The sequence below is a fragment of the Nicotiana attenuata genome, chromosome 7, assembly GCF_001879085.1.
Source record: "Nicotiana attenuata strain UT chromosome 7, NIATTr2, whole genome shotgun sequence".
NCBI classification, from domain to species: domain Eukaryota; kingdom Viridiplantae; phylum Streptophyta; class Magnoliopsida; order Solanales; family Solanaceae; genus Nicotiana; species Nicotiana attenuata.
This window is the reverse complement of record NC_031995.1, coordinates 98,889,733-98,902,378: the sequence shown is the minus strand read 5'-3', so window position 1 is coordinate 98,902,378 and position 12,646 is coordinate 98,889,733. Positions and strand designations below refer to the sequence as shown.

Below are 12,646 nucleotides of genomic sequence, written 5' to 3'. Positions count from 1 at the left end.
GTGAACAGTTCACCGCGGCCGCGGCATGGACCGCGTTCGACCGCGGTGAACACTGCTTGGGCCTATTTTTGTGTTTTGTCTCCGCGTTCTGCTCCGCTGTCCACCACGGTCGTGGTGGACTTTTGTCCAGTCATTTTCTTTTGCTCTTTTGTGTTCGGGTACTTCTTGAGTGGGTGTTTTCTTCACATTATTGCCTCCAAACACTTCATGTTGCTTCCTCACATATAATATCCCCTGCGAAACCAAATAGCACCTTTTAAAGCATTTTATTGGTAAATTACATTATAAAACAACAACAAAACATGGGCAATTAAGGTGTAAATATCAACTATATAGCCTATTATCAAGACCACTAGACAAATCAACAAGGTAAAATGTCCCTGAATGTCGATTCTAAGTCGTAGCTGTTTGTGATGCCTTTTTCAGATTGTTTTCTTTTTTGAAGATGACAATACCATTGTAGCTGTCGCACGTCATTTTCTAGTGATTAATTTGGTTAAAATAACCAGAGGACCAGCAGGTGAAGGCAATTTAAACTTGAAGAACGAACAAATAGTTAAAAACCATGCTTTTCCAGTTGGAAATACGAGTATCTTTTGGTCTGAAATACTATATGAAACAGGTAATTTACCTATCAACAAATGAGATGACAGGTTTTTCATCTTGCTTAGAAAAATACCATTCAATTAAAGTTGGATACACTAATAAAGCTTGATCCTTTTCTTTTTCTTTTTCTTCTTCCCTGGAAAAAATTCTCGATTCCTTGAAAATTCATGTAAATAATATTTCTTTATTCTTTTCTAAACATAAAAAAATAAAAATAAAAACCTAATTTATGTGCGATTTTAAATACTTAAATTTCGTTTAAAATAAATAGTAACGATTTCTAATTTAAACACAAAAGTAATCGAAATTACTTTACATGAACGTAACAAAGACAAAAGAGCCAATTAAATGAACAGGGTGGCCTATAAAATCAGTGACCTGGGGTCCAGCAGTCTTGCATAAAGTTGCTTACTTATAAAAACTTGAAACTCCATATCCAAAAAGAAGAAACATCACTGCTATTAATTTCAATGGATAATTCAGCCAGTCCTGATGATGAAAGAGCAAGACTATCCTCTTCGGACAGCCGCAAAAATGGTGGCTGGATAACCTTCCCCTATATGATAGGTCTGTTTCTTTTTTTGGTCTTCCTTGACACTTTACTGTGTAGATGCATTTTGGTCCTGTGTAACAAAGATCGGATACTAATTTTTGTATTTTAACAAATTTGAATGTGTTAATTCCCAAAATTAAGCAGGAACAATGGCTTGCTTGACAGTAGCTGCAGGAGGATGGGTTAGCAACCTGATTGTTTATCTGATACAAGAATTCAACATGAAGAGCATCCCCGCTGCTAAAGTATATAATGTGGCGAATGGCTGCATCACCACTTTCCCCATTCTCACAGGAATCATTGCTGACTCCTTTCTTGGTTGTTTTCCTGTCATTTGGATTTCTTCCCTTATCTCTGCTCTGGTAAAACTAATTCCTTTTCATTAGATTCCATCTTCTTGCCTTCCAAATCTTATTAAACATTCACACACAATAAAAGAAGAAGTCCGACTTCTATACACAGATAGTATAAGAACCTTTACACTATCGCGTTACCTGCTACTACGGGTTAAAATATATGCTTAGAGTAAATTTCTTTGCAATTGCAGGGTATATTGCTTCTAGTATTCACAGCAGCCATTGACAAATTAAGACCTCTGGTATGTGATGATGGCTCCAGTGCCTGTAAAAACCCATCAACAACTCAATATGCTGTCTTATATGTTGCTCTTGCACTAGCGTCTCTAGGGGCTGCAGGTACACGTTTTACTATTGGATCCATGGGAGCATATCAGTTTGACAAGCCAAAACACCAAGGAATTTTCTTTAACTGGTACACATTCACCTTATACACATCCATTGTTGTAAGCTCCACAGCCATTGTCTACATTGAGGACAATATTAGTTGGACCTGGGGTTTTGCCATCTCTTTAGGTCTTAACATCCTCGCCTTAGCCATTTTTCTATCTGGGATACGTTCGTATCGCCATGTTAAGGAACAAGAAGGCAGCCCTTTTATCAATATGGCTCGTGTTGTTGTCGCAGCCATTCAGAAACGGAAAATCCCCCTGTTTGAGCAAAGTCACCATTACTATCATGATCCAAGTGATAAACACAAAAATATGGCTTCCCCTACTCCTACCTTCAAGTAAAACCTCTATATTAATTCTTTCTTGTGTTTGAGCTACTACTCATGCTCAAGGGCGGATCTAGGGCATGTTATGTGGATTCAACTGAACTTACTACTTTTGATTCGAACTATGTTTACATTTATTAAGATCATAATCATCCCGAATCCACTGACTCTGGCTCTTAGATTCGCCTCTGCTCATAGTAGTTTGCTAATGAAGCTCTCTTATATAGGTTCCTCAACCGAGCAGCCTTCATCACCGTGGGAGACATTAAATCAGATGGCTCCATTGAGAATACCTGGAGACTATGTACAATCCAACAAGTAGAAGATTTGAAAAGCTTGATTAAGCTTGCTCCTTTGTGGGGTAGCGGATTATTTTTATCCACCCCTCTGATCATTCAATCAAGCCTGCTAGTACTCCAGGCTCTAAAGATGGATCGTCAGGTGGGACACCATTTCAAAATCCCAGCAGGTTCTATGTCAGTCTTTGTGTTTATATGGACTGCTATATCAATACCCTTCATTGACAGATTACTCTACCCTTTTTTAGCTAAATGCTCCCAATTTTCTCTTACACCTCTTCGGCGCATTGGGATAGGCCATGTACTAACGATACTTAGCATGGCCGTCTCTGCCTTGGTGGAGTCACAGCGGCTGAGGCTCGTGAGATCCCACCATCTCCAAGGCCAAAATGGTGCCATTGTTCCAATGTCAGTCCTCTGGCTAGTGCCACAGCTAGCTTTTAATGGTATTGGAGAAGGATTCCATATTCCGGGACATCTAGGGTTTTACTACCAAGAGTTTCCTGCATCCTTGAAAAGCACCTCAACTGCAGTAGTTGCAATGTTCATTGGTATCGGATTCTACATGGGGAATACTCTGATTGATCTGGTTCAGAGAACAACGAGATGGTTGCCAGACAATATCAATGATGGAAGAATGGATAACGTCTTCTGGCTCTGTTGTTTCCTGGGATCAGCAAATTTCTTGTATTACCTCGTGTTTGCCTCCTTCTACAAATATAAAAATATAGGTGACAAACCAAATGATGCGCCCAGTAAATGATACTTATTAGTACAATTCAAGAAGCATGGATTGGATAAGCTCCGCGGCAGATTTCCATGCTTAGCTTATTGTCTTCAACAAAGATCAACTTTTCATGAATGAGATATTGCTCTTGACATAAAAGAAATAACAAAGGAATCTTTTAATTTAAAAAAAAAAGGAATCTTTTAAAGTCGGTGTACAAAGAATTACATATAAAGGGTGTAAATCGTGTATTTGGAGAAATGTATCAGTTAGCAACTTTTCTTGCCAAGCAGTGTTAAGCTAAATCAGAAACATGTTAGTGGTGAATGAAAGAATTTGGATGAGACCAAGTTTAGCCAAACAGGAATCAGGACTCCGGAGGCATATTGTGGTTGAACTTTGTACAGTCAAAAGGTCCGAGTTGATTGTTTTTCTTCTTCACCTGCAAATCAAAGAAAGATAACAGCTTAAGAAACTAAAATGAGAGCTGCACAACCATGCAAGATAATGATATGCATCAGCGCTATTTAACCATTTCTACCGGTCAATGGCCCAAGCAATAACTCTTATTATACTCCTAGTAATCAAAATATAAACATAGTTGGGGAAAGTCCTAGTAAAAGCTACCATCTTTTACCAGTGGTACTTCAAGCGATGAATTTAGGACATAAATAATGATGGTCAGTGGTGGAGGCAGTGGTGGAGGAAGGATTTCCGCTAAGGGGGTCCAAAAAAAAAGTTATAAAATTAAAATAGACTGTGGCAAGTAGGAATTGAACCAGCAACCTCACAAAGGTTTTGAACCCCCTTAACCATTGAGCTATGATTTTGGGTTGTGTCAAGAAGATGCACAAAACAGATTTTGCCTTATATGTACAATGTAATTTTCCGGCGAGGGGAACCCCTTCCGCCCCCTAAGTCCAACTCTAATAATGGTTTCTAGTATACACATACCTTCCTAGATCTCTACTCTTGGAACATCCAGAAATAATTAATTTGGTTTTAACATTTTTACAAGATTAAAAAGAATAAATACCACCTAAATAATATTGTTAAAGTTGCAATCAGGATCACAAGTAAAACAAGATATTCCTGATGTCCTCCCAGCATCCGGCTTTTTTTAAATTAAATCTTTAACACTAATGACAAACCCCAGCATTTATATTAGTTCGGGAACAGTTTGAACAACATTATAGCACATAAACCCCATTTATTTTTCTAATATCTTTTATCATGGTAGCTTTGCCAATCATTTTAAAGGCCGAAATAGTGTGTAGTTCTTTTTTTCTTTTTTCCTTTTTTTGGTGCTGGCATTTACTGTCAAAAGATGTGTTGAATTGTATAGAAATCTGTACAAATTAATACGTTATATCTTTAGAGGCGACTTAGTGTGATATTATTATTTTGTTGTTGCTTTTATAGATTTCCCATCAGAGACTACCGCATAACGTCGAGGCTTTGTTTAGTGTAACATTCAGCTATCAAAATATTTTTAGCTGATGACCAATCACTGTGTGATAAGTGTTGTGAAAGGTTAATCGTAGTTTTCAAGATCCTACAATCCTATGATTGAGCCCTAACCGGTTAAGGAACTGGATAATGATTTTTCATTAAAAAAGTATGTTTCTACTATAAAGGAAAAAATGCAAGAAAAAAATATTGTTTGCATAATAACATTACTTTATCACTTAAATGAAAATATACTGAACAAACGACTATACAATCTATCACTTAGAATTAAGATGCATTTTACTATAGTCATCAAAAAATTTTCTAACAAAAACTTAAAAGTGATTAAAACTTCTTCCAGAAAGTACCAAAAGGCATTTCTGTGGGAAAGTACGGTGCATTAAGCTCCTATTATGCGTGATGTTCGGGGAATGGCCAAACCACATAGGGTTTATCGTACATAGCCTTACCAAAAGACATTTCTAATTTTGTAAAATGATTCTCAGCACCATTATTAATTACAAGGTTAAGATTAACTGTTCTCACCCTAATTTGTAGCATATGCCACAGAAATCTTTTTATCTATAATGAGACAGAATAAAGTTGAATGCATTCTCATTCTAGCTAGTAGAATACATGTTAGATATGGCATAGGCAACCTCAAACAAGAAAACAAGAATCTATAAATAGTGACATACCGGAGACCATGGGCTTGGCTCAGGCAAGGATTTCACTTGGGGTGAATTTTGTACAGCACCACCTTTCATGGTTAAGATATCCTGTAAAATCAGAGTACAAGAGTTGATTACATAACCTGCAAATATTTGATCACCACTGAACGAAGCTCAATCATTTTTCTGATAGGGATTCAGAGCAGTGGAGCTTGACACTCAAGCCAAAATTGTCTCACTGCCTAACCTAAGGTTCAGAGCTGAACTTCAACTACGTAGCTTTTAGGGAGGTCAAGCTAGCTGACTGCTCTGGACCTATTACTGGATGATTTAGGCTTTCATTTTATGAATACAGAGGTATGCTCACTAGAGGATATGACGAACAGCTAATATCTTGTCAGTTGTTCTTTAACAGCACCAGCTAAAAGTGAAGGTTCTGGATAAATGTGTGGAAACAAACTGCCCAGGATAGTGAAGATTATGTCCTGGAACTAATAAAAGTATGCTTCAAATAATTTGGAGATCACAACAGATTCAGGAAATCAAAGCTTAATTATATTTGGCTTCTTTCAGACAGATCACAGCATACAGCTCATTTTCCAGAAAGAAATTACCTCCCCAGCAGCTTCCATTGCTGCCAACCATTCATCAGAAAATGGAACTGCGTCCCGTAGGGGTAATATCAAAAGATTGCCTTTCTTCAGACAGTTCTCTGTATTCTTGCTGCCATCAATAAAATAGCAATTCTCTAAAAGATTGTAATTTGTGAAGTCTAGAAAAACCAAAGGAGTTCTTTGGGGTTAGAAAAATCATCGAAATACTTACACTGACAAATTGCTGTTATCATTTCTGCACTGCTCGGTATCTTGCAGTCCATGGCAAAGTTCATTGTGAGAATTCTCACTTCCACTAGGTTTTCCAGTTTCAGATTCCTTCACCACAATATCTTGATTCAATATGTCAACTACCTTTCTTTTAATTCTTGATGAGGTCTGATCCCCTTCAACAAGTTCTATGCAATCATTTGTCACACTTGCTGCATGGATTTTACTTGTCGATGAATTAAGTTCCAAAGATAAAGATTCAATTGTCATCGGATATGATAGTTGATCCTCAACGCCGTGGATAACATCCAGTTCATCAGCAACGTTGCTGCTCCCATGAATCAAAGGTGACTCCTTGTTCAGAACGCTTGGGCTTTCTAATGCACCTTTATCTAAACTTCTTTGTAGAGCATCTTGAAAATTCTCCAAGGCATTGCTGCTCTCACGTTTGATAGGGCCTTTTCCAGGCAACAAATGAGCATCATCGGCATGCAACTCCAGATGTGTATCCTCCATCGGTAAGATATTCGTGAGTGCATTTGTTGTCTTTCCAACTTCATTTGGTTGCCTTTTATCTCCAAGTTGTGGTGGAGTAGGAAGACTCTCTAATACAACCTTGTGATACCCCAGTTCTGTTGGACTAGAAGGAACGAAATCTGCATGGCAGCACATTTGCGACTCTTCAACATTCAAGCTTAATGGAGACAACATACCATGCTTCATCTTGATTATCTGATTACCATCATTAGGCTTGTTAGGTGAATCTCGAATTTCAAATTCATCCATTCCTCCCAAGAGAAACACATCTTTGATCAGTTTGTTACCTTCACCCATTGGACCAAGTATACCTAATCCAATTACATCCGGTGTTCCCCTGGAAGATGAACCAAATTCCACAGAGGAAGTTAAATTACCCTCATTTTGACAGTTTGATGAATCACGAATTTCAGCTTCATCCACCGCTTCCAAGACAGACTCTTTAATTGGTTTTCTACATTCGCCAATTGAACCAGTTACAGCTGATACCATTTCGTCTCTTGTTACACTAGATGATGAACCAAATTCCAGACAGGAAGTTAAATTACCAAGAAACTTATTATGATTAAACTCTTCATCTGTTGGATGATTACAATTTTCAGCAAGAGTAACTTTGCTAGGGCCAAAATATAAGATATCTGCAGGATCTTCTCCTGCTGTAATGTTATTACTCTCCAATTCTGGCTGAGCACTTGTTACATCAAATCTATCAAAACCACGCTCATCTTGTTGAAATGGCGGCGCAGATAAACCAGTTTCAGCAATCTGTCCATCTTGGCTTTGATCTATACTCACATGCTTACTAAGGGACTGATCACCTGAATGCAACACATTCCTACCCTGGGACTTATGTTCTGAGTAAACTGAAAGCCCACCAGGATTAGTCTTGCAATTTTTATCAGATAAAATTTCACTTGAGACCTCTACTACTAAACCTCCTGTTTGTGCTCTATCAGTGATCTGCTTGGTAAAATCTTGTTTCAGATTCTGACAATCTTCATGCTGAGATGCAACTTCTGAATTTTCCATCTTTTCTTCACTAAAATCCGAACATGTGAGATTCAAGGACTCACAATTTCCACTTCCATTATACCTTAGTTCTCGATGTGCTTCATTCAAATTGCTCTTAATCTTCATAATCTGCTTATCGTTATCGAAGATCCATTCATCTTCAGCTGCAAAGGACTTGACCTTTTCAAATTCTTTACCAGGTAAATTATTACAGCCTCCTACATAACCTTCCTCCCTCACCTCCCCACTAAAGTTAATCATGTTCCCATACTGTGAATTACAAATTGAACCATCAGTTACTGAACAAATGCCAGATTCTTCTGCTTCATTTGGATTGCTAGTGGCACCTTCCAATCCACATAGAACTAGAGATTGTGCATTGTATCTAGCTTGTGGAAAACAAGCCTCTCTAAAATCTGATCTGGCAGAGCTTTTATTTTCTATAAAACCAGGGATGGAGTTCATGAGATCACCATCTTTGTTAATATGTTCATGTTTTCCAGTTTGTCGTGGATGCTGCTTGCCATTCATCAGCAATTCTGCATCCTGAAGTTCCTTCTCTTCGGGGTCGATGTGATGCGGTACATTTTCGTCAACATTATCAGCAGGATTTCTGAGCTTATCACTGACTGGATCAAGCTTCATTGTAACACTTGGTATATTCGATCTTTCCACACTGTTTCCTTCCAAGCCTGTTTTGATTACTTTGCAGGATGCTGTTGAGCTTTCTGATTCCAATCCTAGGATCCTAAAGTTTAGATTTGCTAAGTTGACCTTGCTTTCTTGTGTTGCTAGTGCCTCTGGTTGCCTCCAATCACCAGACCTTTCCGACGGGCACATACTAGACTCGGCTTTCAACAGGTGACGTGTATCTGAAGCTTTTGTCTGCAATCACCATATTGGTTGTCATGTCTTTAAACAAAATGCTATGTCGTGAGCATCAAGCAGCCTATGTACCTTAAGTAAAAAAACCTAATGCTTTGCCAGAATAGTGCTGGTAATACCTGACAAAAATATCCTAATGAAGGTGAAGGCATCCGCAGACCCGATGGTTTCATGGCTTGTGCAGGCAGGTATTGCATACTGCTAACAGCAGTAAGAGTGCTTTGAGGAAGACGAAGTGCAAATGGTGTACATCCATCGTGATTTTGAGATGAATGTGCTCGGCTAGATGGAACTGTGGCATCTGGATTCATCTCCAGAGCAGTACTGGTAGCTTTATTAACTGGTGGAGAAGATTCAGTTGATGCATGTAATTTCGTTGATTTCTTCTGCACAAATTAGAATTGAGCAAAAAGGAGGGGGGAAGATTTTATGATTCTGTTGGTTAACTACCAAATATATTGAATGTAATCCAAGCTAGATTCTTTAGTATTGTGTTGCGTGAACTTTGAACAGTTCTTTTGAGTTCTTAATCACACCGAGTTCTTCTAAAATTTTGAGTTGAAATTTTAATTGTTACGTCATTTCCCCCTTAAAAGATGTGACAGAAATTAAACCTTGAGCTTAAACTTGAACTGATGCTTACATCATTTCCTCTGAAAATGCATGATGAAGATTTATCCTTTAAAGGTTCAGCATCAGGTTTTGCTTTCTCTTGGCTATTTCTCACTTTTCTAGAAGAGGTCCTTAATCCCGCATTCTTCTGAGTACTAACAGCTGCATGAGAAAGGAAAATGAAAATATAAAGATGATGCTCCTATCTGTGGCGCAAATACAAAAGAATTTTTGCATAGTAGATTGTTATGCCTTCTAAAAGTTTGACAAGGGTATAACTTGCTTGAGTTATTACAACACACTTTGAAACATCCAGTTTCTATGATTGAAATGGAAACAACTACGCTCAGCAGAAGCCAGATGGATAGACAATATATAATAAAGAAATTACCAGAATCAGTCACTTGATGCTTCAAATGACTTTTTCTTGGTATAGTACTCTTAGAACTTGTGGGCAACGAACAAGAACTTGGCTTTGAAACTTGATACTTCGGTAACTTGGAATCCTTGGTTGCAGATTTACCATGATTCATGTTTGCAGGCCTTTTTAGTCTAAAATGACATTAAGGCTCATCATCTGTAAAACCTCCATATATAGCAACAAAAGAAAAAACTAACCACTTATTGGAAAATAGTTGAATCTCAAATATATCTAACATGTGCAAGGATACGAAAGTGAAGCCAAAGGTCGAGAACAGCCACTAGATTTGGAGACGTTTCTACCATTACGAGACGCTAGCATTTTACTTGAGGCCTGAAACCATTAAAGAAAAAACTAAGTAAACAACAAACTGAAATAGGATGAGCATCATCACAAGTCACCGCCAAAGTTTATGAGCCGAAAAGTCACTGCTAGTCTTAAGCTGATATCTGACCTTCCGCTTATCTTCTTTTAAAGCTACAGATCGAATTTCTTTAAGCGTAATCTTTTTGTTCGAGTTCAAATAAGCTGAAGTAGCATCACGTAAGGAGTCATTGGAAGTTGGATTTCGCTCTTCTTCATTGATGGTGAACAAGGGCTCTCCGCATGTGTTAACTAATGTTCCGCTAAGCAGAGAAAGTTCTATTGGATCCAAAACACCTAAACAGAAGAAAAAATAAAGTAGGTTTTCTCTGTAATCAATCCCCTGCAGTATTTAACAAATTTTTCTACATTGACAAAAAGAGATACTAATTGTACTGTAATCATATATACCTTCTTCAGTAGAAAAGGCTCGATCCCATGCTAAACTTTTTCGCAAATTGTAACCACCACCCCTTTTCTTCCTCTTCATATGCAGCGGCTCAATGCTCAGTTTAGGCATTTCTGCTTTGTCTGTATTGATATTCTCTTTATTGCTGCAACCTCTACGATAGGAAGAGGAACAGCCAGAATTTACTGGATCAACACGACCCTCTAGCCCTCCTGCAACATGATGAAATCTGTAAATAATTACTACTACTAATCAGTGGCAGAGCCACTTTAGGAAGGGGTGTCACCCCTTTGCGGGAAAAATACATTGTGTAGGTAGGTAAAAAAAAATTATATGTATATATACTACGCATTGACTCTCCTTAATTTCCTGGTATGTTTACTTTTATAAATTTTGACACCCCTTAACGAAAATAGTGGCTCCGCCACTGCTACCAATTATACTACTCTATGTATCAATGCAGAAAAAAATGTATTCAGGAACAAACTATACTTGAGGGAAGTAATTTAAACAGGCTAAAAATGCGGAACCTATTAACCCTACGAACTCATTATGACCTATTTTCATAAAATGGAAAAATCCAGATATATCTAAACAAGATGAAACTTCTAGAAAAAAAAATTATTGAATCTTGAAAGACACAAAAATAGAAGAGAAAAAGTGGAAGAACTGACTCAATGGGGAAATCAAATTTGAAAAGGGAGTGAAATCGTTGGGATTGGTATCCTCCATATGAGGGAGTGGGGTGAGTAGAGAATCATCTTCACCGGAGATTTCAAGGAGGCGTAGATCCGACTCCATTTTCGTCCTTCAATTCAGTGCTCGAAATAGTTGAATTTGCTCTATCCCGAACTGAAGAAATCATCAAATCTTGGATTTATTATTATGTATAGTACTTGTTACGAAGGAGGTAAATTGTGTATGGTTAAGGGGGATGGGGATTTTATTTGTTGGTTTTGAAATTGGGGCAAGCGGGAGGAAGGGGTCCCAAATGTAGGACAAAGGAGACAACTGACACGTGCCAATGCCAAATCTAGAAAGTTGGGTAAATCATTTATAGAACAAAGGCAAATTTGAAAAGAATATTAATGCCTACGTCCTTCGGATAAAACGGCAACAAACTAACAAAGGAGTCCAGAACCAAAATGTGGTTCTTTTGGACTCAAAACACTTTTTTAAGTGTAAAAAAAAAAAAAAAGATACCATTCTATATAACTTTAACGGTCGTTTGGGACGTTAAGGTAAAGCGCGGTTCATTACCGCGTTTTATATAAAACGCAGTTGAATACCGCGCTTTACTGGAAGCTGAAAAGATAGCTATGTAAAGCGCGGTTCATTATTGCGTTTTATATAGAACGCAGTAAGAAACCGTGTTTTACATGTTTACTGGGCCCACCAATAACTCTTCTGCGCTTAACTGACATAACAATAATTCAAATAAGTAAAACGCCCTTTTAAACTGCGTTTTACTTCCAAAAATTTTATCCCCCCCCCCCCCAGATTGGGCATTTCCTTATATAAAGGCGTTAAGGGTTTTGAGTAAAATCATTCAAAAATACTCCAACTTCATGATAAATTTTCTTCTTGTTAAATTCTCAAGCTTTTTTCATAATGTCTGAAGAGCGAAAAGTAAGGGTTTCATTATATTGGGGGAGGGGGTGAGGTTGTGGTGGAGAATAACTCAGTGAGCTATAGTTTATCTCCAGAGTCATGTTAAGTTGCCACTTACAATGGAGTACGATAGACTGGTATCGTTGTTATGCAATAAAATGAGGTTGAGCAAACGTTCGGTGAATCTTAAAATAACCGGAAGATATCCGTACTCTGTGACTCCGCAAGGGGTTGCTTGTTATGCTGAGTTTAACATCGAGGATGATGAAACTCTGAGAGATTTTTTGGGGACTCAGGATGAATACCGGGAACTTCTTTTGATAAAAATATTAGAAATGTACGTGAAGGTTGAAGACGTTTGCAATAATGATGTTGCGCAAAACAGGGATAACATCAGGTGGTTATTCTGGAGCAGTTTTAGCCACCAGGTTCCGGCTGAAAGAGTTTGGCCAGATCTAAACTTATCTCCGCGGGCGAACGAGGAGCGAGAAAATAATTTCTCTCCTACTTTACATAATCCACAAGACGACTGGTAAACTTCAATTTTCCTTTGTGTTACGATGTTTATTTTTGTTGTATTTAATTTGTATTAAC

General features: G+C 37.9%; 2 protein-coding genes across 3 annotated transcripts; one reads left to right on the top strand and one right to left on the bottom strand.

Moving 5' to 3' along the window:
* On the top strand, positions 981–3,335 carry LOC109229560 (protein NRT1/ PTR FAMILY 2.7-like). The gene is made up of 4 exons (XM_019395042.1): positions 981–1,173; positions 1,304–1,521; positions 1,707–2,245; positions 2,461–3,335. The coding sequence occupies exons 1-4, from the start codon at positions 1,077–1,079 to the stop codon at positions 3,293–3,295; spliced, it is 1,689 nt and encodes a 562-aa protein (XP_019250587.1). The 5' UTR covers positions 981–1,076; the 3' UTR covers positions 3,296–3,335.
* LOC109229559 lies at positions 3,423–11,438 on the bottom strand. 2 transcript variants are annotated; one of them, XM_019395040.1, is made up of 11 exons: positions 11,116–11,438; positions 10,444–10,653; positions 10,124–10,329; positions 9,920–10,002; positions 9,640–9,800; positions 9,280–9,410; positions 8,756–9,022; positions 6,205–8,636; positions 5,994–6,102; positions 5,407–5,487; positions 3,423–3,701 (listed from the first exon to the last, which is right to left on the bottom strand). In XM_019395040.1, the coding sequence occupies exons 1-11, from the start codon at positions 11,240–11,242 to the stop codon at positions 3,627–3,629; spliced, it is 3,882 nt and encodes a 1,293-aa protein (XP_019250585.1). In that variant the 5' UTR covers positions 11,243–11,438; the 3' UTR covers positions 3,423–3,626. The 2 variants fall into 2 exon arrangements, with proteins under 2 accessions (XP_019250585.1, XP_019250586.1); XM_019395041.1 differs by having other exon boundaries at positions 11,209–11,438.

Bases quoted from the DNA above. Each gene is read 5' to 3' on its own strand.
- LOC109229560 (XM_019395042.1), top strand. From the start codon at position 1,077: ATGGATAATTCAGCCAGTCCTGATGATGAAAGAGCAAGACTATCCTCT. The intron at 1,174-1,303 runs GTCTGTTTCTTT...AAAATTAAGCAG, and splicing joins AACCTTCCCCTATATGATAG to GAACAATGGCTTGCTTGACA. The intron at 2,246-2,460 runs GTAAAACCTCTA...TCTCTTATATAG, and splicing joins TCCCCTACTCCTACCTTCAA to GTTCCTCAACCGAGCAGCCT.
- LOC109229559 (XM_019395040.1), bottom strand. From the start codon at position 11,242: ATGGAGTCGGATCTACGCCTCCTTGAAATCTCCGGTGAAGATGATTCT. The intron at 10,654-11,115 runs GTCAGTTCTTCC...ATCATGTTGCAG, and splicing joins AAATTTGATTTCCCCATTGA to GAGGGCTAGAGGGTCGTGTT. The intron at 9,411-9,639 runs GTAATTTCTTTA...TTTCTCATGCAG, and splicing joins GCATCAAGTGACTGATTCTG to CTGTTAGTACTCAGAAGAAT.